The following is a 27,640-nucleotide window of genomic DNA, read 5'->3' on the forward strand; positions in this document are numbered from 1 at the left end:
CACTGATAACACTGTGTTGATATCAGGGCATTCTTTGGATGTTGTAATGACATAACGATTGGGCATATTTGTTTTTACATAATGCTGGATACTATCAATGACTGAACTATTGTACTCATGCTTACACACTCCACCTCGTCAGCGAAGAAGATGGCGTAGCTTCCTTGTGGATGGTGTGATACGTTTGTCAGTGGTCATCGTTGCTGGTGACGATGCCACTGTCGATGGCTATGAAGCCCGATTCTGGAACCACATATCCTGCCACAGTCAGGGCATGTGAGATCTGGATCAGGCGGCTGTAGTGGTTCTGGACTAGCATGGAGGTGTCTTTTCTGGCGTCGCACCATCCTTTGCTGAGTGCCCAAAGGGCGGCCGAGCGTCTAGGTCAGAGACCGGCATACTCGGGAACGATAATAGAGAATGAATGCCCCACATCCTTCCTTGAATCCCCACAGCAAAGCCCATTATACCTGTTGTCATAGGACCCGTTTTGACCATCTGTTTGCCTGTGTGCATTTATGCCCATATATGGAGATATCTGTATCTGTCTGTCTGTGTCCCTTTTATGCCCATATATGGAGATCTCTGTATCTGTCTGTTTCCCTTTATGCCCATTATAGGAGAAATCCAGGAGAAATGACAATCATCAAACAGAGACAGTCATCACGTTGCGTTTTTGTTAACTCGGACACGTGTTACCTTGCCACGCAAAGCCACGGAAATCCCCCAATCCAGGAGAAATTCTGGAGAAATGACAATTCAGGAGCATGGCAGGAGATGGGGCCAAAATTCAGGAGACTCCTGCCAAATTCGGGAGTGTTGGTGGAGCACCATGTTTAAACCATAGAGTTATAAGTAGGTTTAAACACTGTAGATCAGGGGCCTTCAACACCGGGACCTCTAGTGGGTACTCACATCTTTGTGATAGGAACTTTCTTCTTCTTTATTTTTTTAGCCTACATGTACTGTTAATTCACAAAATGGCTCACAAAGCCGATCTACAAGCTCACAAAGCCTCCTGCTGTGTAACCCATATTGGTATCTTGTAGATTGGTTAGGTGTAGAGGAAGAAATAGCAGACCAAGTTCATATCCAACTGTCAAGTTTACCTATTCTGTATATAGGCTACAACATGATGATAGTGTTGAAGTCTATGAAGCTATCTGAAATCTATGAAAAGGTTTAATCTGCATCTCAACTGTATACAATATAGTGGGGGTCCCTGCTTCATCAAATAAATTACTATTTGTATTTTGTAAATATTTATTGGAATTATAATCCATTCCAACCATTAGGTTTGAGTGATGATTCCCTGGCCATTTTCATGGTACAGTGACAGTCATGCACTTATCCCTTCAACTTTCTGTCTGTATATTGTCCTTTTTTATTTTTATCTTGCATAATTTGCATAGAAAAAACAAAAACAAGAAAGAAAATCTTCCTTGGATGGAACCAGGAAATATCTTAGGAAATATTTTAGCTATTAATTGAGACAGTAGTCTGTGGATAGCCATAAATTAATCTTTGTTTTGACAAAATCTCCTTCTTTTTTATTTATTTATAGCATCATTTACATACATCTATGACGCAGGACCAGGAACAGGAAGTGGTTATTCGATGGAACTTTCAACGGAACGTGTCTTCAGTTATTAAATCCCAACTTCATAAATGTGGTAGGTGATTTGTACTTTCGCCCTCTGTTCTTAGACATCTATGAACATATAACGTTTGCCAGTAAATGAACTGTAGCAGTTGGTACGGGACTGGCATCAGACGCCAAGGTGCTTTCAAAATGAAGATCAATGTTAGAGAAGTTACCCTAGCAGGTGTTAAACTGAAATGTGTTACCCATCAAATCCTGTGACTCTAGAGGTCGCTGTGTTGCTGTATCTCGTGGTTTGATGTTTTTGTATTTTTTTGTAGTTTATTATTTGCTATCATATAATATATCCTGGTAGTCCTTGTTGACATTTGCGAAAATAAATCTCTCTGTTGTTTTCCGCGATCCCGGCAGCAAACATTACGAAATACTAAAAACGACGACCTCTGGAGTCTCGTAATTCAACTGGGTCACCGATACTGGTGATTCAACTGGCTAGTATATTTAGCCAAGTTGTCTTAACTTGTCCTCGAGTCAACGTGTAGATGTTGTCAGTGTTGAACTAGAAGGTCGTTACATGAGGCATTTGCTGCACATGATTTGGGGTCGGTTCTTGGTCATTTTAATTAAAAGCTTTTGAGTTATTTTCGTCTCTGGGTAAGTTGTTGGGTCTCACCCTATGGTCTCACCCAACATAGAACCTAACAGTGCTGTGGTGGTTGAGTCATATTTAGTTCAAGTAAATTTAGTTTACTGAGAAGCAGTGGTGTAAAGTAACTAAGTACATTTACTTAAATACTGTACAGTACAATTTTGAGGTATTTGTACTTGAGTATTCCCAATTTCCAATAGTTTTACTTCTACTCCACTACATCTCAGAGGCATTTAGTTACTAATTACTTTTTAGATTTGGATTATAATTACAAAACATACATTAACCACTTCAACCCTGTATACATCTCGGTCATTTGAAAATAGCTGATCTTTAGATTAGCTATTTTCATTTTCTTTTTAAATATATAGGCCTACAGTTGAAATGTTCAAATTGGACTTTCACCATAACCAGTACTTTCTAAAGTCTTTGGTACTTTAAGTGCATTTTGATACCAATACTTTTGTACTTTTACTCAAGTAAATTTTGAATTCCAAACTTTTCTTGTAACAGAGTATTTCTGCATTGCAATATCGATACTTTTAATTAAGTAACAAATGTGAGTACCTTTTCCACCACTGCTGAGAAGAGAGGACCAACACTTGAGACCCCAGAGGCTGCTGTCTGCTTTAAAGTGGCAGGTGTATTTAGCCTGTTATTAAAAGGCTTACGTTTTTCATTCCTGCGTCTTAAGATTCTTTGAGAATAACAGACATTTTCTGTTTCTGGCCTGTGTGATATAAATGAATGAGTAGAGCATTGGTTCTCAAAGTGGGGCCTGGGGAGTGCGCCAGTGCGGGGACCCCCAGGGGTCCTTGAAGGACTTCCAGGGGGTCCCCAGCTAAATGATAGTTAGGAACCAAATGGAGTGTACAAATGGAACCAAATAGACCTGTTAAATTAACATTGATTTTACAATATAAATTGGAGTCCAAGAGATAGAAGTACCGTTAAGTGGGGGTCCGTAGCCTAATGCTTGTCAAACCTGGCGGGGGTCCTTGAAATTAAAATGGTTGGGAATCACTGCTAGTGTCATAAAAATCCTCTCTTCTGGCCATATCTGACATATCTTTTCAAATGGGAGTCCATGGGATAATAAGTGTCCATTTGGTGGTCCTTGACATGAAACAGTTTGAGAGTGCTTCTCAAACTGTAGACACTGCTATGTTTCCTGTATTTGCCAATATGTGCTTGTGATTTTGACATTGTGTCACACCATAATCACTGTACATGACTGTGTTTATCTTGTACTGTCACAGGATGTGACAGTATGTAAGCTAGCTGTCCGTATATTACTTTTACACTGGTGTGTGTTTTCTACTAGATTTGATATTTTTGGCAAATGGTAACTCTGAGGACACCCCTAGGGGTCTCAGGTCCCCTGTTGAAGACCCTTGCTCGAGTCTAGACTTAGTAAACTTAGTCCGCTTTTTTCATCCTACACCAAATCTCATCGCCATAAATGGCAGATCTATAGCAATGTGGCGTGTTGTAAGCTTGAGGATCTGTTATTTTTAGCTAATGTTCACCCCACGATATGGATGCTGGGGTTCAGGTGGATAAGTCAGTGAATCTTAGGCCACGTTTACTCGACAACGGTCGAGTAAATGGAAACGTGAGTAGGAGTGTTTTCAAACTTTCCACCCTAGGAGGAGGTTTCACTTTGGTGCGTTTTCAACTAATTGCTAAACGGACGGCATATCCGACATTTTTATTTTGGCCTTTTCTTGTGAAAACAGCGTTGTGTGCATGGGAAACGGTAAGCGGACGGCATATCTGACATTTTGTTTTGGCCTTTTCTAGTGAAAACAGCATGGGCCATTGGGCCCTCAGATACACCCACACACTCTTTTCATACAGCTTAAATATTTACCAGAATAATAGTTAAAGGTGATTGTTAATCTCTCACCTCTCCTTCTTTGTCTCCCCACTCTCTCCCCTCATCATAGAACGCCTGTGTGTGTGTATGTGTGTGTGTGCACTGTCTCTGTCTGTGTATGTGTGTGTGTTTGAACTGCATAATTAAACCATTGAAACCATGACGGGTCCAGAACTGCTGTTAGACTCCAGTATTCGTATCTGGGTGGTGCTCCCAATCGTCTTCATCACCTTCTTAGTTGGTGTCCTCCGTCACTATGTCACCCAACTGCTTCACAGCGACAAGAAGGTTGACATGGAGCAAATGTCTGACAGGTGAGAGGGACCTTAGGTTCACTTTGCTCTTTGCCACCATATTTTAGCCCGTATTTTAGATTTTCATGAGCTGTATGCCATAAATATCCAAATTAAAACAAAAGAAGTTTGAATATTTCACTGCCTGTACAATGTATCTTGAATGTTTCTTTTTTTTTCTTTTTTTTCAAATATCTTTAGACAAACCTGTAGTTGAAAAGACGTTAAATGTATTAATTTACTGATTTTCTTGTCCCTCCTTTAGCCAGGTTCTCCTGCGCAGCAGAATCCTCAGAGAGAATGGGAAATACATCCCCAAACAGGTAGGGCTGTCACGGTGTCACCATTACAACATTTAAGTTGACGATTAGTTGTCATGCAAATAATTGCGATTAACTTTAATTGTGTTTTTGATAAACATCAGAGATTTCGTTTCATTTAGACCAGTGGTTCCCAAACTTTTCAGGTCGAGACTAGACGTTTGCCCTGGACCCAAAACTAGTGAAAATAGCTGATCTACAAGCGCACAACACATCGCTTTGTGTTGCATGCTTGTAGATCGGCTATTTTCACTACTTCTTAAGTATTATATATTTGTATTAATAGAATGTTTTGTTTGTTCTTAAATGTATTTTTAAAATATGTATTTATTTATTATTCTTTTGAAAGTTATGTTTTCTTAATGTAGGAAAAGACCCATAGTTCATGGAGGTCATGACCCATGTGTCCGTGACCCACACAAATGGGTCCAGATCCATTGTTTGGTGATTTAGACCTTCATCAACAATCGGACCGTCCTGATCTACTCTAAATGACTGAATCCTCGAAATAAAGAGCAACATTTTTTGAAGTTCCAGGCAGTGTTTTATCAGAGATCCCCTTCTGAATATATGCACGTTTTGTGCTACGCACCTGTCACCAACCTTTGAGGCGTGCATCTGCTTTGTTCCAAAAGGTATGTGATATTAACATGAAATACTGTGTTGGTCTGTTTCAGTCGTTTGCCATGAGGAAACATTACTTCAACGACACTGAGACAGGATTCTTTAAGAAAGTCAAGAGGAAGGTTATACCCAAGAACCCCATGACAGGTAATTTCCCTAGGATGCACAACACAAAAATGTAAATGTTTCATGGAGATAAATAAGAGATTGTTTGTTTACAGGCTAAATGTCTCAACGTTTCCTAATGTATCCTGCTTTCAGACCACTGAACTAAAAGCCAGTGTTTTATTCAACATGTCTATTTTCAATTAACTTGAGTGGGCTTTTGTTGTGTGAACATGACAATGAAAGTGATGAAATGTGTGTCTTGCAGACACCAGCATGCTGACTGACATGATGAAGGGGAACTTAACCAATGTTCTTCCCATGATTGTGATTGGTGGATGGATCAACTGGGCCTTCTCAGGATTCGTTATCAGTAAGTACCCCCTGCTGTCAATCAGAGCTGTTTTGACATCAATGTGATATGTGACATTTCCCACATGTCCCTCTTCTAGCGCCGCCATGAGGCTGGTTCTTGCAAAACTCATTTTCTCCAACAGATTTTGCCCTAAAATCACGCAAAGTGGTACACAATATCTCTAAAGTCATGGCATCAACATGGACAGACCAATTTGTGTATACATGCGACCTGACGGTCGCTTATCTCCCGATTAGGGAGTCTTAGTTGTTTGCTTTGGTTAGTGACTGTTGTTGTGTGTTGCTGGTAATAATTATTGTTATTCTTCCTCTTACAGCCAAGGTGCCCTTTCCTTTGACCCTGAGGTTCAAACCCATGTTACAACGAGGAATAGAGCTGTACTCATTGGACGCCTCCTGGTATTTGCATTCAGTAAATTAGTAAATATTAAATATCATGAAATGTAAATATGTATTACGTTCCTAGTTGTGAAGTTTGGCCGATGGCTCAAGGCTCCAAAAATTTGAAAACTGGCCAAGAATGCATTTTGTTGTCTTTTTATCCTTCAATAATCTCCAAACGTCATCCTTAACTTTTATTCGTTTTTTCATTGTGTTTGTGGCTGTTTTTCAGGGTGAGTTCAGCATCCTGGTACTTCCTCAACGTTTTTGGACTGAGGAGCATGTACAGCCTCATACTGGGACAAGATAACGGTATGGTTACATCATATAAAGAATACTTGTATTTATTTATTTATTGAATGATAGTTTTAGAGTGAGAATGTATTACTGTTTTGACACTCGGGTGGGAGGAGTGGAGGGAGAGATATATAAAGGGATGTTTAATATTTAGAATGTAGATGTTTAGTACTGTATTATTTATAAATTGATGGACTCAAATGTAATTCTTATCAGGAATTATGGTTAAATTGTATTAGTTAAATTATTTTGTCCCACCCTTCAGAAATCTAACCCTCACAAGTTCTCTGCTGAGATTGCTAACTATGTAGCAGTAAGATGCTAATTTAATGCAGAGAGGCTGAAATAGATGGATGAGCATCATCTTCTAATTCCAGAGAGTAGACTTGTGTCAACGGTTGGTCTGTACAGAATTTACAGATTCAGCAATGGGAAGTCAACCTGTCGATTAAATTGTGGTTGCAAAAGTAAACACGATTGTTTTATGGCTCTTATACATTGATATGCCAACTGGCAACTGGATTTTAATATGTTCTAGCTGCTGACCAGTCACGGATCATGCAGGACCAGATGACAGGTCAGGCCATGGCGATGCCCCCTGACCCCAACAAGGCTTTCAAGGTCGGAGCTCACACACAGAAATGATATCAACAGTTTTTGATTAACTTGTCTTAAATGTTCAAGGCTGCACAGTACAATAACTGCCTATTACATACATTTTACTTGGGTGTCAGAAATCAAATTTCAGTTATTAACCCATTTAGGCCTAGAATTATTGAATGCTTTAACCAGTGAAAAATAGCAGATATACAAGCTCACAGCGCGGCACCGAGTGCCGCGCTGCAAGCTTGTAGATCTGCTATGTTTGAAAAAGTTGTGAAAATGTGTGCAAATCTTTCAATTATGTATTTTCAAAGCGAACATTTGTAACTCAAATTTTGCTTCTGGGGGTCCCTGGAACTAAATATTTTGAGATGGGGGTCCGTGGCCAAATACATATCATTTTGGGGGTCCTTGATATGAAAAAGTTTGAGAACCACTGATATAGTAGTCTCTCAAGAACAGACTAACTGAGCTCCAGTTAAGTGAAAAGGACCTTTTTCTTTGACGATGGCTGGCCAGATTGCTGACATAGAAACATAGATTTTTCAAAAAAATCTTAGAAGGATTCAAAAGACACTTATAGAATCAGGTCAAAATTCAAATTTTCATGATTTTTCAAAAATAGCAGATATACAAGCTCACAGCCGCGCTGTGAGCTTGTATATCTGCTATTTTTCAATAGTTAAAGCATAAGATAATGATACACAATAATGTGTACCCGTTATGACCTGTAATGTAAGATGTTACATTTGTTGAAGTGAACTGTGTTGTGTTGTGTGTTTCAGAGTGAGTGGGAGGCGTTGGAGATCGTGGAACACAAATGGGCTCTGGAGAATGTGGAAGAAGAACTCATGTCCAGAGACCTCAACTTTGAAAACCTCTTCAGTCAGGAAGTGAAGTCCAAGATGTTCTAGAACAGACAGAAAGACGGAATCTTGAATGGTGGGTTTCTGAGTTGGGTTTTACAGGACTTTTTATTTTATTTTTTCAGACATGAAATGTATTCCAGAATGCTGGTTTTGTCAGATTTCTTTTCTTTTGTTTTGTTTTTATGCCACTCGTTTCTGCTTCGGGTCGTGTTCTAGAACGTGAAAACAGCTGGTTCCAGAGTGGTTCCAAATATTCTAGAACGTGGTTTAGATTTTCTCAAGCATACCAGAATTTTAGAAATGTGCAAGTACTCCCTCTTTTGGGTGACTGGTTGTCGATTTGTTGTTTGTTCTACAGGGACACCTACTGTAGTGTTCGAGGCAGCTGTCAACCATGACATTTTGGAAAAGGAAAATGTTGTCATGAAAGCCTGGCTCCATTTGAAGCACATACATTTCAATATTACTTTTCATGGTTCTACCTAACAACTCTTCTGCCTCCTTAATTTATCCTTCTAACCTCCAGTTCCATCATGCCTTTCATGGCAATAAACCTGACTGAATGTCAAACACACCAGAATCTGTCTGTTAAATATAATTTTTATTGAGCCAATGAGACTACTGCTGCCTACTGTATTTGTTTTTGAAGATTATGAGAGTTTATTTAGAGTGAGAATATTGTTTGCCTTTATTTGTCCATTTTCATTATTCTATTGTTTTCAGCCTTATCTTCATTATTCTACAAATAACTCATAATGCTATAGGAGGCCTTTGTAACAACAAAATGTTGATTTGAAGATTTTCCATCGTTTGGGCACAAAGAGAGACACAGATCTTTTGGGTGTCCCTATACAAAACAATGTGTTTTACTGAGCCTGGGATCAAGAACATTAGACCACAGTTATAGTTAAGAGACCCCTGTTGGTGAACAAACAAACAACCAATGATCACCATCAGAATATAGAGCTATTTCACTTATTTTAACCAAACCATAAGTAATTGATCTTATCAGCCAGGTCCCAGACACAGTAAAACTAATGCTATTTATTTAATTCTAATCTGAAGATGCCCTAATAATTTAATTCGTTAAAAAATCCTTTTCACTGTTGAATCTGTTCCTCAGTTGCAGTGTACATTATGTTCCGTTTCCCTTATACCGTTAAGAAGTTGCCACACGTCATTGGTGTTCTAAAGTCATGTCATCAACATGGATCTGTCCCATTTCCCATATTCCCTCCTGATTGGCTACGATTGCCTTCTAACGTTCGTGTATGCGACCTGGCGGTCGCTTATCTCCCGATTAGGGAGTGGTTTGAGTGGGATTTACAAATGAACCCAATCTGAGAAACAAGGGACAGTCATGAGGAAGGGGGTGCACTGATAGGCAAGTGCACATTTGCAATGTCCCCGGTATGCTTCTAGCCAAAGACCTGTATTGCATGTCGTTACTTCTCTCGAACCTGAGCTTTGTTCCCTTTCTACACACTACCTAAAACAATAGAAAGGGATTGTATTCAACTTGATTTGTTGGGTTTAAATGTGTTGCTCGTTCGAGTACAGCTCTGTGGTTTAATTCATGAAAGACATTTTTTGATATGCAGTTTATATTATTAGTCTGTACTACAGTATGTTGTTCTCCACCCATGAATGGTGGTAGCTGGTCCAAAACCCCATAGACATTATTAAGCAGATTCCGCATTGGCCACTCAAACTGTACACCATCTCTGCCATTTTAGCTGGGTCATTTTGCCATAATGTCACTGCAAGAAATGTTCGTTTCATATAATACCTTGAGTCTAAAACTTGTTTCTGTTTTATAACCATTGCTGTTACTGTCTACATAAGATAAGTGTCGGGCATCAGTGTAAAGGGGAATATTTTCAACATGTATCATCACAAAAGTTTATATTTAATATTTAAATCAAATTATATTCTGTTGGATTATTATTTAAAAAATCATTCATTCTAAAGCCAATGACTGTAAATCTTTCTACTGTTTTATGAATGATGTGAGATTATGTACAGAAAAAAGAATGCTTCTTTAACCTGTTAACTATGGTTCTTATGTTGCATCTAACTGTCTCTTTAGTCTACCTGATTTCCTCACCCCAAATTTTTAAATAAACACATTTCTATGACAATAGCTTGCACATCTGTTTTCTTTACTTTTTTGTAGTGTTTGATTTATTTTTAATTTATAGTACAATGACAAACAAAACTAACATGCTATCCACCTGTTTCCAACGTCCCATCGTGCATTGCGCAGAACTAAGGCGTGCTGCATTTCCGGCGTCGCAGCCGAGTGTGATCTACAAGCTCACAGCGGTTGCATCTGTGACGCGAAGTGAGCTTGTATGTCTGCTGTTAACCGGATGTGTCCCACAAATAATTCTACAGTAAATTCTGGCGGAAACAGGTGGATACACTTGTGTATTCTGTTGTATTGCTGAGAGATACGAGTCTGGGACACACTGGATGAGGATGTTCCTTGTTATTATAAATTCCTTGACTATGCTGAAAAGTAGCAGTCCAAGGTTTGGTTGTATTTCTTAGATACAATTAAGTGGGCTTTTTTCTCAGGAATAAAACTCAGTACAAAATATTTCAACCCAACTATAACTTTCCATGTACACTGATACCAGTTCAGTTGCCTTGTGGTTGGAGTATCCGTCGTGAGACTGGGAGGTTGGGGTTCGATCACTGGCCGGGTCATACCAAAGACTCTGAAAAATGGGACCCAATACCTCCCTTGGCACTCAGCATCAAGGGTTGGATTGGTGGTATTCTGCTGGTCCCTCGTCCCTGCGACATACTAACTAGCGTCATGTCCAGGGGATTTACTTGCATACATCAAGCTGCCTCACGCTAAGGAAACGGGAGATGGGCTCCTGCACTATGGGCCTCATGGCTCGGCAATTAAGGCTTACACTAATACTTGGTAACTTAGGTTGGTCACAAATCAAATAGTCAAGATGTGCCTTGCTTCCTAATAAAACTGAATAATCATAATTATTGGTCAGGAAATTTGACCTTTTTAAATTAAAAATATATACTGTGTGTCAACATATTTCTAAATATTTAACAATTAAGAATTGTAGGCCTACCTTTCTCCAATTCAAGTAAGTAGATGAAGCGTTACAGGATAAGTGCAAATTTAAACTACCTTTACCTCATCAAAGAGTAATGGTTCTGTACCTTTCATGTTGTCAGCAGATGTAGCATGGTGTAAGAAGTACAAGGACCTAGAGTTAACGACTGTCTGCAATAGACAAGGCTGGAAGGCAAGGAGTTTACCTGTGGAGGTAGGGTGCAGTTCATGGAGGTAAATTGAGAGCAGGCTCTAGTGATTACAGTAAACATAGCATAACATTTAAACAAAGTACTGTACAAGATAACAGACATTTCAAAGAATGCCAGTAGGCTACAGAGTATTCTTCACTAACCGTTTAACCCTGCAAGCTTTTTGGACACAGTTTTTACGATGGCAACAGCCAGTAAGCTGCTATGCTGTTAAATTCAGTTAGTCATGGACCAACTGCTATGGCGCATGCACCAAGGATGAACGGCATTGCAACACCACTTCAACATATTTGTGCTTGTTAATGGAGAGAGCATAAACAACCAACTAAGTTATGAAAAATGTACAGCTTTTATTGTATGTGTTTTAAATACATTGAAATAACTTTGTTTTACAACATTTATAATATATGGTCTTTCAAGACACCTTTTGTACTTGGATCTTTATTCCAAGCATGGACACTATCACAGCATTTTATCATGTGCAGTGCTTTCTGGAAGATGGTAGGATATTCAAAGAACAGCATAGAAAATACCCCACTTCAAAGTAAGATACAGAAGAATCCTTTCTACCATGCAATATAATGCAGATAACTTTGGTATACTTGAACAGTGGCAAAAGGCGGATGGCAACAGAATATATATTTCAGTTTCATTTAAAAAGGAGAAAATGTGTTTTTTGACCCTTTTGTGGCACAAGGGTTAGGGTTAGAGAGTGGACATTAATATTTGGGGTTATCCCCAACCCTAGAGTTGGGTATAGGGTTTAGGTGTAGGGGTTAGATTTAGGGTCTTTGTTGGCATTCTGCTGGCCTGTAGACATTCAGTGGTAAAGTGTAATGTGAATGTGAGAATGATCACGAGACTGCAGACACTGAAGGTAATACAAATGTCCACAGTGGACCTGCTCATACAGCACATAGCCTCATTTAGAAAGGCACAGTTTTAACATACCGGTAATGACATGTGGTGGGAATAGAGGTTGCTTATGTTTTATTGATACTTAGTTTTTGTCGTGGATCTAATCAGTTTTGTACTTGATGCCTCAGATTAGCATTTTTTTTTCCGAAATCAAAGAGTCAGAAAACAGATTTTCTGTGCCAGCGTAATAGCGGTTGTGCAGTATTAACTGTAAAAGAAAAGAAACTTTTAGAACTGTATTATTAAGACTAGCAGTAAACATGCATCATTAAATAATGTATTACATAATAATCCAAGATCCAGTCAAAATGTAATTCAGTTATGGTTTATAAATAAGTAGCCTCGGAAACCCAGACTTTTATTTTAACAAATAAGAGACATTCCCCTTCTCAGGCAAATGGAGAGAAAGGGAACAATAATGTTACCTCCAACAACATCGACGAGACGTGAAATTACCATCGACATTGAACCCTGGCCCCTAAGATTGACCAATGACCCTAACCCCTAACCCATGCACGACTGTACCTAACCCCGACCTATTTAAAAACTGGCAGGACAATTACTAAGTAGATAAAGTGTTTATAGTAAATTACATTCAAAGAGTTAACCCACGATAAGAGAATCCATCAAATGTAGAGAAGAGTGGATCACTGTCAGGAAGTGGAAAACATTGACTATAGTTGAGCAGTAGAGGTCAGACATTGACTGAATAGTTTCCATCTTTGAGTTTTCAGTTGACTTGTCAGTGAATTAAATCGTTCGTTTGTATGTCTATTTAGCTGACAGCTGACGGGCCTGCTGCTAAATGATAGCTGATGATTCATTTTGGTGAACTATACAAGGTTTATTTCTTTAAATAGTTCAATGTGATTTCCACATGCACACATAGGCCTACAGTACATAAATATATAAATATTCACAGCAGCTTAATCGATTAGAGTCAGGTCTCTAAAGGTAACGCTCTCTAGCAAGAAATGTCATTTATTCTGTAATAATCAACCTAAAACCACCTGAAAAAATATGTAACTGGTGTTCTGAACAACAAAGAAAATAATAATATTCATTATTCTTTCAGAATGAAGCCATCATAATCCTCACAGATTATCCATCTATCCATCTCGTCATACAGTACATAAATCAATAGTTTGTTTGACTGAAAAAAGGGTGAGGTTGGAATGGTGGGCCCTGGGCAGGGCTTTATGATGAAGAGCAAATGCACCCAGAAGAGGAATTGCACAAAGTTGTTTTTGGCTCAATGTCACAAAAACTGTAACATCAAAGTTTAATATAAAAATAACTGCAGAAAAACAACCACCTGTGTGGAGTGTTTAGTAGATGACATCGTGCGCCTTTTCTGAGCAATGCATCTCAAAACCTACAGGTTTGTTTTGGAAGGTCTTATTGCCTTAGACAGGAGGAGTTATTGCATCGTTAAAAATAGTCCCCAGGAACCTCATATCTCAACCAAACATTAACAATAAACCAAACAGCCTAACCCTAAACCCAACATACCCTAAAAACACCCCAAACATACCCTGATAATCAGGGACGTGCTGGGCCCCTGATTCAGCCCGGGAAAAAGAGTTGGAGAGGCCCTCATTGCGCGCTATCGAGAGAGATAGCGCTGCTGCTACTCAAAGATTTGTGACAAAGTGACAAGCCAGTGTGCCAATTACATGAGTTATTTTTCGTTGTTGTCGGGTGGAAACCTTGTATGTCCAAAACGTTTGTTTTGTATTTATCATTTAAAAAATGATTTAAACTAGTGAAAACAGCCGATCTACGAGCACACAACGCCTCGCAATAGATCTGCTGTTTTCACTACTTTTGTGCGACGAAACTTGGAGATACAAGGTTTCTGCCCGATAGTGACGATTTACTTTGTTTGCCGCCCAGCCCCCAAAATGGAACAAAGGCCGACATTTTATTTTAATCTTTTTCCAAAAGGCCGGCCTGGACCGGCCGGGAATGAACCGGCCATTCGGGAGTTGTCCCACTTTTCCCAATGGCCAGCACGTCCCTGCTGATAATAAACCAAACAGTGGATCCCTAAACCAAACATACAGCAACTCGAAACCAAACATACCTCCAAATCAAAGATCACATCAAATAAACAGGCTCCACAGGACCCAGGAAGAACACGATTCCCAGCATGTTAGCTTTACATACTGTAGCTCTCTGAACCGATCAGCCAAAACATGAAGACATTTTAATTCACCGTCAAAGTAAGGAAGTGTTGTCTTGCCAACTGTGAACTGAGGAGAGTAATGCTCAATGGAATTTACACAGTAACTATCTAGAGATAAAATATTAATCTAGTATGAATGTAGATTCATTTACTGTATGTGTGTCAGGTCACACCACACATTGTGGTTAAAGTTCAACTGCTTTTCCCTCACCCTTTCATTTTTCTGTCTAGATTTGATCCTTTTTAGTTTTAGGATTTAGAATAATCCCTTCATTCCTCATTTTCATCCTTTCTTCTTGATCATCTTCTTTAAACCTTTCAGCAGAGCAGACTGGATACACTCTTGACTACATAGAGAGAGAGGAGGGGGGGGGGGTAGAGCAGCAAGAGTTGACAGAAACAGCAGAGAATCTTCAAATGTAATAAATAAATACAGGCAGAAGGCAGGATCTCTGTAGACATGAAATAAACTCCTCACGAAAAAGTGGTGAGAGTTAAAGGAGTAGTTCACCCCTTCTATTGATTACTCACACCATGGAGACTTGATTTCAATAATTTTCTTTTGCATTTGTCGCATTCCTAAGACAATAAAAAATATTATAGCAAATTTACCCCCATTAATTCCAGATGGGGACCCACCAAATGCATTTGGGAATCAATGGGGGTACATTTTATTGTAATCAAATTATTGTCTTGGGAATGTGACAAATACAAACAAATATTATTGAACTCAATTCTCCATGGCATGAGTAATTAATAGAGAAAAGGTAATTTTGGGGGTGAACTAATCTTCAAATATATATTCAAAATATTTTTTTTTGTGTGTGGGATGATATTTACCAGGTTCTGTCAGCGTTTCTTTCTCCAGTTGAATGTTAGTCAAACAGAAAATGGACGATGCTAAAGCACAGCAATCACAAAGAAATACATTATATTAATAAAATATATATAATATACAACCACTTCTAAAACATTAAAAGGCCACAGTTAAAATCTTGGCCTACATGTTAATTAATCTGTGTATCAGCAGTACAGAAAGAGTAATGTACTGCTCCAAACAGAGTCACCAGTCTGAGGCTCATTCAAAGAGCAAATAGAATTTACAAAGCCAGTAATCATTTATACCACTATTTTAAATACACTTTAATTTTTTAGTTTGAGTTAACTTTATGTTAACACAACCGAAAAATGTAATAAAAGTAAGTCAAACTGTAGTCAAAGTCTAGTCAAACTTAATACACTAATGGACACATGTTTAAACATCATGCATCACTGTTCATATTGAAACATGGAAGAAACACCCAAGGGGACTTTCAAGTTGCTACTGTAGGTATAGGTACTGTAATTCACCCTTTTGAAAATCACTATACTGTACCAGTTATATTATCTAAAATTACTCTTATTTACTCTTGTGTGTGCGTGCGTGCATGCGTGCATGAGAGTGACTTACTGTCAGGCAGTTTTACTATTTGATCTCCGAGGTTCCTGAAGTATTGATGACTCATTGACTCCTCTGCCGACAATCTCTTCTTCCCTTCAAACTGAACACAAAATAATGTATTGAAGACTCATGCACTGACTCCAAACAGTACCCTATCTGAATCTGTTTAATGCATCTCTCAAGTGAGAGAATCTGCATTTATTTGACAGTACATTGATTCCCCTTTCTTAACGGTTATGTTAAGTGATTATGTGATTATTTAATGAGTGAATCAAAGTTTAAGTAAGAAGAAAGTAGAGAGAAGAAGAGATGTTATTGAGCTGGTACCTGCAGTAACTTGGAGAGGAGGTCCACACCTTCATTGTCCAGCCTGAACGGACACGCACGCACGCACGCACGCACGCACGCACGCACGCACGCACACACGCACACACACACACACACACATTAAAAAGACATTTGACATCTGTTTTCAGGCGCCCACGTACACATTAACCGAGAGAGAAGTAATCCTTAGGAGGAAGTATGACCAGTGAGTACTGTACATTATAAAGCATAGTTCTTCATATTTATGCATTAATGAGGGTTTGTTTCCCTTTCCTTCTCTTTCTTTTTTTTGCCCTTTGCCAATATTATCATACCGAGGTGTGTGGTCCATCATTCTCTCTGGACAGTAGCGAGGAAAGTTAAAGGACCGAAACTCTTCATTACGACTGATACCAGACCAGCTGTCTTCTGTGGGAGTTCCTACACATGCAGGCGTACGCACACACAAACACACACACACACACACACACACACACACACACACACACACACACACACACACACACACACACACACACACACACACACACACACACACACACACACACATTCACAGATCTTAGATCAACAATATTACATTCAACTTAAACTAAGTATCAGAAACATTTGTCCTAGTGTGTGTGTGAGTGTGTGTGTGCGTGCGTGTGTGCGACCCGTGCATGCGCTGTACCTAGTAGTTTGAAGATAAAGTGCAGTTCTTCTTCTACTGTAGATCCTGGAAACAGTGGTCTGCCTGTCGACATCTCATAGAAAATACATCCCACGCCCCTGTAGACGCAATGCAAAACAAGCTTTTCCACATCACCACAGAATGTTTACGAGCATGTTCCACGTTTGCATGTTCTCCACTTGCTTAAAGTTTGCCGTGGAACGGTGTAAACCGTACCCTACTGATAATACCCACCAAATTCCATTAGAATCCATCCATCTGTTCTCCATTTTGACTTTGACCTGAGTAATGACCTTGACCGTTTCGACTCATAAGTAGGAATGGGACGATATGAAAATGTCATATCACGATTATTGTGACAAAAGAAATCCCGATTTACGATATCACGGTAATCAAAATCCATTATCCTGGGACGGAACATTCACCAAAAAATAGCAGATCTACAAGCTCACAATGCGTCGCGTTGCAGATCGGCGTTTTTTTTTTTTTTTTGTGAAGACATTTGATAGAGAGTGAAAAAAAGACTGTATCGAGTAAGTACCTTTTACCAATTATAAAGGGTTTAAGTGGCACTGGATATGCAGCTCAGCAAATAAAAGGTTAATTGATCTCAGTGCATCACGGAGGACGATATCCCGATAAATAAAATCTCCAATCGCATATCGTCCCATCCCTACTCATAAGTTAATTAAATCGTCTCTTTGGGTAGCCTACTGCCAAAGTCTCATGAAAATCTGTGCATTCATTGTCGAGTCCTTTCGTTCACAGGAACACACGTACACACAAACAAACAAACACAGTGCTGATTACAACAACCTATCAAGCATTGTTGTGCGGAGTGTGATGAATAAATATATAAACCTTTACAACTAGGTAGTAGCACTAACGCATGTCAGAACAGTCAGCAGCAATAGTAGTAGTATTCATAGTACTCACCACATATCTATGTGTGTAGAGTAGTCGGTAGTGCCCAGCAGCACATCAGGGGGACGGTACCATAACGTCACTACTTCGTTGGAGAACGTTTTAGTTGGGATGGATTTTGCTCTCGCCAAACCTGACACAAACAACGTTAATTTAACCTTGAAACCTACTTTGGATATAAATAGCATTCCACTGTCTGTCGCAATAATTCCAGCACAGCATAAAATGGTTCTTATCCACTTAAACCCTTTACTCAGTTGACCGTATTCTCTCTTTTTTGGTCTACATTAAATATCTTTACCGAAAACAACCAATGCACAAGCTCGCAACCTGGCGAGTTGTGAGCTTGTACATCTGCTATTTTCCCTGAATGTTAGCCCCAAAATAGGCATTCTAGAATTCTAAAAAGTGGGGAGTTGATATGGCAACAGTATGGCAGTCAAATGTGTCAATTCCAGTTCTAGCTAATTAGGAACATCATAAAACAGATAGCCGTAAACATCTATCATAGTAGTACTAGTAATAGCACAAACTAGTTGTTATGGAGTTTCATGTAAAAAAATATGTCAGTAAAATTGATAAATTCCAGTTCTGTGAGCTTATTAGCTCCCCATGTCACCCTCTCTGTTTACCGAAGTCAGCTAGTTTCAGTTCTCCCTTGTCATTGATCAAGAGGTTTTGTGGTTTTAAGTCTCTGTGAAGAATCTTTCGGTGGTGGCAAAACTTTAAACCTCGCAGTAACTGGAACAGAAACAGCTGCAGAGGAAAAGGAAAGGAAATGTTAATTGACCAATCCAGTTCTAAGTCTTTAATACATGTTGGAATAACAACTTCACACAACTCACTTCTGAATTCAAGAGAGAGAGAGAGAGAGAGAGAGAGAGAGAGAGAGAGAGAGAGAGAGAGAGAGAGAGAGAGAGAGAGAGAGAGAGAGAGTCTGAAGAGAGAGATCGTATTATATCATATTGTTGTCAACTGTTCTGTGACTGTCTTCACAACACTTCATACAGTAGTTCTATTTCTATAACTTATGAGACAACGTAGAACATGTGTCTGTATTAAACTATAATAAATGTTCTTTTACCTTTACATTGTTAACATGAATGCAGTTTCCACAGTCATCCAAGTACTGCTTCAAATCCTTGTCCTGACACACACACACACACACACACACACACACACACACACACACACACACACACACACACACACACACACACACACACACACACACACACACACACACACACACACACACACACACACACACACAAATACACCAGTAAGACTCCCTAATCGGGAGATAAGCGACCGTTGGTCGCTTATCTCCACAAATAGGCCAAAAGTTTGTTTTACCAATTATCAAGACATACGGGCAGTTGACAGTTTGCCATGGTTACTCATTGAAGTTGAATCTCCATATATGGAGATAACCTACGCATCACACTAAGTCTGACCTCACCAGCCCATATTTGGGCATGAGCAACTTATGTCTCCATATATGGAGATATGATGACATCACACAGTCCTCAGCCGATGATGTGGCGTGATGTCATACAATACACAAACGAGCCCTATAAAGGGGCAATTCTTGCCAGGAAAGAAGCATTTCTTCGACTCAGACCTTATCGCCAGGGTTGGCTTATAGCAGCTGTCGGTAGATAATGCCGGTCTTATATAAGGGTCATTTGTGTACGGTGTGATTTGCCATGGTTACTCATTGAAGTTGAATCTCCATATATGGAGATAACCTACGCATCACACTAAGTCTGACCTCACCAGCCCATATTTGGGCATGAGCAACTTATGTCTCCATATATGGAGATATGATGACATCACACAGTCCTCAGCCGATGATGTGGCGTGATGTCATACAATACACAAACGAGCCCTACAGTATAAAGGGGCAATTCTTGCCAGGAAAGAAGCATTTCTTCGACTCAGACCTTATCGCCAGGGTTGGCTTATAGCAGCTGTCGGTAGATAATGCCGGTCTTATATAAGGGTCATTTGTGTACGGTGTGATTTGCCATGGTTACTCATTGAAGTTGAATCTCCATATATGGAGATAACCTACGCATCACACTAAGTCTGACATCACCAGCCCATATTTGGGCATGAGCAACTTATGTCTCCATATATGGAGATATGATGACATCACACAGTCCTCAGCCGATGATGTGGCGTGATGTCATACAATACACAAACGAGCCCAGATATGAGCAGGGCAAGGTGTGACGTGTGACGTGTGACGTGACGGACGGCCGGTGGAGGTTTTGATACTAAACTGCGACCTTACGGTCGCAATAAAGTAAAGTAAAGTAATAAATATGTTGTTTCCATGGCTACTGGGCTCTGGACACTTAGCCTGTGTCTCTGTGAATCAAAAATCGAGGTTATTATTATTAGTCCGATGCCCATTGGGAACAGTGCCGTTGGGAACGCTTGAGGCAATTCCCATTTTACCCGCTGTGTTCGTTGTGGCCGTCAGTACTTAGTGCCCATTATGAATCATGATAGCACATTTGTAGGTCATATATAGATCAGGGATCTATAAGACTTCCTCGGGTCACAGGATAAAAGTTAACTCATGTGTATATAAATATATTTTTTGCACTGGAGTCAAGGCCTATATCTGTGGGTATCTATGGACATGCTCAGGCCATTCATTTGTTGGGTGCATTGGTGCGTGCAATGCGTGCGTGTGTGTGTGTGTAACTCACCAGATATTCAAACACCAGTGTAAGAGTCTTCTGTGTGTGGATGATGTCATGTAGCGTGACAATGTTGGCATGTTTTAAATCCTTCAGCAGTGACACTAAAAGGGGAGAGAAACATGTGAAATTCTGACATTCTGCATAATGAGTACTTTTGCTTTTAGTACTTTTAAGTACTTTAAGCAAGGTGGAAGGTAGGAACCTTCTCTGATGGCAGTGCAGGGTGCTCCCTCCTCATGCTCCAATCTGATTTCCTTCAGAGCAACAAGGTTGTCGGTCAGTTTACTCTTTCCCTTATAAACCGTAGCATAAGTCCCCTAGAGACATAGAAAGACGGAGTGAGAGGTTATGATAAAACTTCAACATAATGTAAGTACAGGTCAGAGTTGAGCACAGGGTCAGAAGTCAGGGTCTTATACCTCTCCCAGTTTGTCCAGTTTGATATAAGTCTCCAATTTCCCAAAACCGATCTCTGACTGCAGAAGACAGACAACAAGACACAGACAAGCAGAAAGACAAAGGTCATGATTATTTGACAGCATTGACAATTGTGCCATTTGTAGACTATCAGTCTTGTTTTGTAAAGAAAAAAAAATGCTTGTTTCTTAGTTGGCTGAGAAATGTTTTTTCTTGTGATGCCTGTTAATATGTCCTGTCATCTTATTTTAAGTATTGCCTGACAAGATACAGTATATTGCATAGAGGTCAAAGATATTTTTTCAACTACACACTCTTTGTTTGTTTAACTCAAGGGGAAACCAAAGTGTTGTCTCACCACTGACTTGAGGGAGGCAGGAGTATTTTCAATCTCTGGTAGTGGCCATACAGTAGAGTACTGTAAAGTTCATTGACTCTAATATACCAAGCCAACTAACAAATAGGCTTGGGCAGCTCTGACTTTTGTTTTGTCTGTAAATGCTTACTTGCATTAGAGATGGTCAAATACAGATTTTATCAGCGATGTTCTCTAGATCATCACAAGATTGGCTCAGTGAAGCGTGGGACAAGTAATGCCCAGTAAAGTGTAGTAGCGTTACTAGCGTATGGGAGACCATAGTAGATAGAATACAGTATAGTACAGCAGAGTAAAGTAGATACCAGTGAAACCCGACGTAGTCTTCTACTAAGCGGTTGTTCTTTCAGGTTAAACTTCTCCAGGTAGCCATCGGGGAGTCTGATATCAGCTGGTAATGACAGACGCTTGTTGATGTCCTGAAATACACACACACACACACACGTACGCACGCAAACATGTGCGCGAGCGCAGGCACGCGCACACGCGCACACGCACACACACACTTTGTGTGACAATTGAAATATATACAGTACATCATCAATCTGACATATTTTTTGAGTGCAAAACACCCCCTGACAATAATCTAAGTCCTGTCAGTTGAAATCTCTTGGACTACTTGAAGTTGAAGACAACGACATCCCTCCTCCAACAAATGTGTTATGTTACATGGAGGTCCATCCGTCTGTAGTAAGTGCTGTGTTGGACAATACTTTGACAATTCCTAGTCATGTCAGTTCAGTTGAAGTGTCTGCAAGACAGCTCCAAGTACCATAATCGTATGGTGATTTTATTTATACAGGTCAAGACGCAATTATTATTTTCCAGTATTTGTCATAAAAAAGTAATTACTGTGTGTGTTTGTGTGTGTGTGTTTGTGTGTGTGCGTGCGTGTGTGTGCGTGCGTGCGTGCGTGCGTGCGTGCGTGCGTGCGCGTACCTCATTCTTGTTGCGGAGGCGGAGTCTAACAGGACTGTGGTCGTCTGAGTTCTGATCACTCTCCCCATCAGAGCGCATTTTAACATCTTCATGGACTATCTCTACACACACATAATCAAACATCACAATAAAATAATCTTACTATGGATAATATGACAATATTTTGGGGATGACTACTGGTGCTTTCAGTCATTCACAAAGATGTTTTGGAGTAATACTAATTTATCATCCTCCATAATGTGGATATGACAAAACATTATCTAATACATAACCCTAAACCAGAAGATATAATCAATTTAATGCAATCCAGACCAGGAAAATACAACATTTAAGCTATATCATAATGCTACGATAACCAAACTTACAGATGATATCACAGTATAAATATATTACAACAATATATCGCAGCTCTACCAGCAACAACAAAGACCAGCTTCAGAGAAGCCAGCGATGTGAGATAACAGGGATCATACAATATGTGTCTGTGTTGAGTTTGCTGAGGAAGTAGAATGAGGAAATGGGATACCAGCACATCACGGGCTGTGGATTGTCGTTCATGTGCATTTCAACAGTGGAGAGTCAGTCGGTCAGTCAGTTACTGCCATTGACAATTATCGGTCAACCCACACAGGGTAATTGCAGAAAATAGGTAAAACATTTATAAACATTTATAAAATACAAAGGTTAAATCCCCAAAAATAAAAAATATAACAAAATTTGATAAAATAAAATAAAATAGATTTCATAGGGCTCTAGTACACAAAAGAAATCCTCAGTAATGTATCGATTTGTAAATCCTGGCAGAGCTAGGGCTATTAATACAGAGCCTGTGTGGAACAGTTATAGGTTAAGTGACTGCTCAGGGATACTTATAACATATACAACATATACTGTATACTGGCCTGGGTAGAACAGGGGGTGAACCACACACTGGCCTTCCGATTCCCAGGAGGCCTCTCTACCCCTCAGTTACTCTATAGAAGTAGTACAGTATACAGTCATAGAGGCACTGAGACAGTAGTAGTACCTAGTCTGTGGTGGAGGAAGGAGCTCAGACTTCTACCCAATCTTCTGGGTCTCCTCAGGGAGGAACTGTACGACTGGAGGACAGAGTGGAGAGAACTTCCTCTGCCTAAAACACTTCCTGACTCCACCTCTTGAGAAAGAAGAGGGGAGAAAGAGAGACAAAGAGGAGAGGATGAAGAACCCAACCAAAGAAACAAGACAATGACAATGAATGAGTTTAAATGTGTATGTGTGTGCGTAATTACCAGAGTCGCTGTGTGATGTCACATCTTGGTTGATTGTTTCGCTGATGGTTCTGTCCCAACCCCCTGCCCCGCCCCTCCCTGCGGTGACTGACAGCTGGCGTTTGATCTTCCTCATACTCTCCATTTGGGGGTGTCAGCGCACCTGTACAGATAATCATTCTACATTACATTCTAGTCCAGGGGTCTTCAACAGGGGGTCCGGGACCCCTAGGGGGTCCTCAGAGTTACTACAAGGGAGCCACCAAATCTTTGTGTGATAGGAACTTTTTTCTTCTTTTTTTATATTAACCTCTTGTCTTGAACCCTAGTGTCCTTATTCTGATAACTTTAGCCAAAGATAGCCGATCTACAAGCTTGTAGATCGGCTATTTTCGTCAAAGAGGTTTGGTGTAAGCTATTGACGGTTCAAGTGGTTAAATATCTGAAAACACAAATTGACATGAATCCAAAATACACTGATGATCGTGCTGTCAAACGATCAAACTATATGGAATCTATGAAAAGGTTGTGGGGGGGTCCCTGGTTCATCTCTCTCTCAGCTAAGCGGACCTTGGGCTGAAAACGTTGAAGACCCCTGGGCCTGTTCTAGTCCTTTCTGTGTCAGACTGACATAGTGCAATGCATACACAGCACTATTCCTAGAAAGATCAGGGAACATCAAGTGACATATACTGTAGCATCTCTTGACCAATACTATTAGGCATATGACAGTGGTTCTTCAAGTGGGTCCAGGGACCCTCAGAGTTTCTTGACAGGGATCAAAAGGGACAATGTCAGTCTATAACTCTAGAGTTAATGGGTCCTTGAAATGAATAAGTTTGAGAACCATTGACATATGATATGACTTTGCCATTTCAATGAAAGCAACTGGAAATGTGCGCTACTGAGCATATATTAGTTTCTGCCTCTGGTGTTGTCATGGTGATACTATTTCTGTCTACCATACAGTAGGTGCTTTTCTACATGTACATTTTTGGCATTTTATGCTTTATTTAGAGATAGGAAACCGAGAGTAGGGAGAGTGGAGTCATGACAGGAGTCAGATTTGATCTCAAGTTAGTATAACTGGCTGAGCCATTTATGCTCACCATTAAAATCCTTTTTTTAAGGGTCTTCAATGGGGGGTCCAGTGCCCATAGGGGGTCCTCAGAGTTACTACAGGGGGTCCTCCAAATCTTTGTGTGATAGAAACATTTTTATCTTAACCACCCTAGTGTCCATATTCTGAGAACTTTAGCCAAAAATAGCAGATCTACTATTTTCGGCCAAGAGGTTTGGTATAGAGGGGAAACAGGGCAGACGAAGTACATTGTGAAATGTTTATTAAGTATTGACGGTTTAAGTGGTTAAATATCTGAAAACACACATTGACATGAATCCAAAATACACTGCTGTCAAACGATATGGAACACTATATAGAATCTACAAACAGATTGTGGGGGTCCCTGCTTCATCTCTCTCTCAACTAAGGGGTCCTTGGCCTGAAAACGTTGAAGACCCCTGATGTGGTGGGTTAAGATATGGTGGCCACTGCACTTAATTCTCATTCCAGTTGTCAGTAACCCTTTTACCCTAGTGTGCTTTGTGATGGGCATGGGCAGAACAGGATAATAGCTCTTGGATGATCTGCAGTGCAGACTGAGTACATCATCCACTATGTTGCTATTTTGTGCTCAGTAGCATGCGCAGAATTATTTTTCAACAAGCAATCACCCACCTAGTAAGCACAATGGTCTATCTATCTGAACACTTTACAGATTATTCAGCACACAAAGTTGTACATTATTCATTAAAGAGTAATTTATTTATATTGTCCATTTTCTCTCACACACCCCTGTGGTGTCTCATGTGTACATATGCATCTGGCTGGCAATGTGTGTGACCTATTCAGCACCATGGACAGATCCTTGAAAACATACACATTAAGTATCCCAGGGGTCGTCAACGTTTTCAGTCCAAGGACCCCTTAGTCGAGAGAGAGACGAAGCAGGGACCCCCACAACCTTCTCATAGATTCCATGGCATATAGTTTCATTGTTTGACAGGAAAATCACTGTATTTTGGATTCATGTCAATTTGTGTTTTCAGATTTCAGTTTTTAACCACTTGAATTGTGAGTACATAACTTGATATTTCACTCTGTACTTAGTCTGCTCTTTTTCCCCTCTACACCAAACGTCTTTGGAAAATTGCTGATCTACAACCACTTGATCTCAAGTGGTTAATATAAAAAAGGAGGAAAAAAAGTTTCTATCACACAAAAATGTACTACTACTCCCTGTAGTAACTCTGAGGACCTACATGCCACAGCATGGATAGGGTTACTTACAGTAGGTTAACTTAACAGAAATGTTGTCTGCAACTACATTAGGCCTATGTGTAGTCTTTTTGACCCACGACCTCAGCCTATGCGATTCTTTGGCTTTATTGCCTCCAATTGTTAACCATTCACCTTGATATTCCTGACACATTGGTGAACTCCTGAACATTCCATTTTTGCATAATAGTCCAGTGTGTCCGAATCAACAGAATAATTAACAGCCTCAAATCCAATATCAGTAATTAATGGAAACCTAAAATTGAAAAGTGGAGGGAACTGAATGTATTACCAAGTAGAACATGTGGAATAGCCTATCTATTGTAGCCTACTTATTTTCAGTAACGTCTGGTATAAACATAACAATTATGAATGGAAAAGGTTATGTTGATATACATAATTTCCCAACAAAATATAATACATAATTCATTGCCAACCCTTAAATTCCACCATGCCACCCATTGCCACCTCATATCACCATCTCCAAGCAACCAATCTGTGAGTCCACAGTAACTGTAAGCTCATGACATAGGTTATAGTCCTTATACACTTGGTGAGTGTATAATAGCAATTAGCAGGAAAACTATAGCTCCTTTGCTGGCAAACTAACCAATCAATGCATCTACAATAAGGATTAGCTAGTTTGCTAGCCAATCAGTGTCCACAATAAGCATTAACCTGGTAGCAAGCTAGCATACAGCAAAGGGGCATAATAATAAGTGTAAGTCCATACTAACCACTAGCTTGTCTAACGGCAACGAACACGTACAACACATGTCTGCAGTTTATTTTGGTTTAGCTTCAACCTAAAAATTATGTAACTCAATCAGTCAGATATGGACAGTTATAACGGTGTATGAAGTGGTTATTAACGGCACGCACGCACGTATTCATCGTACGCAGAGGTGTATTAAGTACATTTACTTAGGTAATGGATACTTCCTACACTTTTGAGGTATTTGTACTTTACTTGAGTATTTCCAATACGTTTACTTGTACTCCACTACATCTAGGATCAGATCCAACTAGCCTATTGTAATTTTACTCCACATGCATTTAATTGAAAACTTTACTTACTAATTTGTAGATTTGGAAATATTATTATTAAAACAAATAGGTCTACATTAACCACTTCATTTGAAAATAGCCAATCTACAAGCTCACAATGCCTTGAGATGCACTGTGAACTTGTAGATTTGCTATTTTCCAAAGATTGTTTGAAAACGTGTGAATTGGGACATTCTGCACAATTTATACTTTCTGTACTTTAAGTACATTTTGATACCAATACTTTTGTACTTTTACTCAATTAAATATTGGATTCCACCCGACATCTACTTAAAAAAAAAGATTATTTCAACATTGCAGCATTGATACTTTTACTTAAAAAAATTAGTAGGCCTACGTTCCCCACCAATATATAGCTGCATGTCGAATGGCACACGCCTGCAGTTTACACTCACCGGAAGGGTTTGTCTTTGATAATGCGGCGTTGGTAGTGTGTAATCTTTTAGTCCCAGAAGTCTTCAGCCATGACCGCTCTCCGCTGTCTGTCTCTTCTGTCTGTCCGTCTGTCTATGTGTGTGTATCAGTCCCCATGCATGGAGCGGCTCGCTGCGAACGGATCACACAACGGATTGATTCAGTGCTGTAGTCAATGTTCCCGTTAAGAGACACGTATTGCTTGTAATAGTCTCTTACTGCAATCCGCTCTCCGGTGTGTTGAAGAAGACGTGCAGGAGGCTCTGTGTTTGTGGATGAAGGTAAATAATACAGTCGTCCATTCCGAGCCTCTCTCTGCTCTGCTGTAAGCTGTCAGATGGGAGGACACGGACTG

General features: G+C 39.8%; 2 protein-coding genes across 2 annotated transcripts; one reads left to right on the forward strand and one right to left on the reverse strand.

Annotated features, from left to right (window-relative positions):
- The first annotated feature begins 1,594 nt into the window (after nucleotides 1–1,594).
- LOC308292078 (ER membrane protein complex subunit 3) lies at nucleotides 1,595–10,127 on the forward strand. Its single transcript, XM_080734305.1, has 10 exons — nucleotides 1,595–1,673; nucleotides 4,202–4,445; nucleotides 4,690–4,747; nucleotides 5,422–5,515; nucleotides 5,742–5,846; nucleotides 6,166–6,247; nucleotides 6,462–6,541; nucleotides 7,065–7,147; nucleotides 7,915–8,071; nucleotides 8,357–10,127. Exons 2-9 carry the CDS (start codon nucleotides 4,291–4,293, stop codon nucleotides 8,041–8,043), a joined length of 786 nt encoding a protein of 261 aa, XP_080590431.1. The 5' UTR covers nucleotides 1,595–1,673; nucleotides 4,202–4,290; the 3' UTR covers nucleotides 8,044–8,071; nucleotides 8,357–10,127.
- Nucleotides 10,128–13,193: 3,066 nt separating this feature from the next.
- Nucleotides 13,194–27,375, reverse strand: cdk16 (cyclin dependent kinase 16). Its single transcript, XM_080734304.1, has 17 exons — nucleotides 27,267–27,375; nucleotides 23,487–23,628; nucleotides 23,243–23,371; nucleotides 22,216–22,316; nucleotides 21,582–21,695; nucleotides 20,903–20,959; nucleotides 20,686–20,800; nucleotides 20,490–20,584; nucleotides 18,851–18,913; nucleotides 18,399–18,522; nucleotides 17,779–17,899; nucleotides 16,843–16,940; nucleotides 16,487–16,592; nucleotides 16,173–16,215; nucleotides 15,855–15,945; nucleotides 15,245–15,304; nucleotides 13,194–14,751 (listed from the first exon to the last, which is right to left on the reverse strand). Exons 2-17 carry the CDS (start codon nucleotides 23,608–23,610, stop codon nucleotides 14,723–14,725), a joined length of 1,470 nt encoding a protein of 489 aa, XP_080590430.1. The 5' UTR covers nucleotides 23,611–23,628; nucleotides 27,267–27,375; the 3' UTR covers nucleotides 13,194–14,722.
- Nucleotides 27,376–27,640: the final 265 nt, after the last annotated feature.

This window comes from Nannobrachium achirus, assembly GCF_963921795.1.
Source record: "Nannobrachium achirus genome assembly, chromosome: 9".
Lineage (NCBI taxonomy): Eukaryota > Metazoa > Chordata > Actinopteri > Myctophiformes > Myctophidae > Nannobrachium > Nannobrachium achirus.

What these genes read in the sequence shown, in the direction of transcription:
- LOC308292078 (XM_080734305.1), top strand. Translation starts at nt 4,291, where the DNA reads ATGACGGGTCCAGAACTGCTGTTAGACTCCAGTATTCGTATCTGGGTG. An exon ending in GGAAATACATCCCCAAACAG is followed by an intron (nt 4,748 to 5,421) that starts GTAGGGCTGTCA and finishes GGTCTGTTTCAG; the next exon opens with TCGTTTGCCATGAGGAAACA. An exon ending in TACTCATTGGACGCCTCCTG is followed by an intron (nt 6,248 to 6,461) that starts GTATTTGCATTC and finishes GCTGTTTTTCAG; the next exon opens with GGTGAGTTCAGCATCCTGGT.
- cdk16 (XM_080734304.1), bottom strand. Translation starts at nt 23,610, where the DNA reads ATGGAGAGTATGAGGAAGATCAAACGCCAGCTGTCAGTCACCGCAGGG. An exon ending in TTCATGTTAACAATGTAAAG is followed by an intron (nt 18,523 to 18,850) that starts GTAAAAGAACAT and finishes TTTCCTCTGCAG; the next exon opens with CTGTTTCTGTTCCAGTTACT. An exon ending in ATGATGGACCACACACCTCG is followed by an intron (nt 16,216 to 16,486) that starts GTATGATAATAT and finishes GTGTCCGTTCAG; the next exon opens with GCTGGACAATGAAGGTGTGG.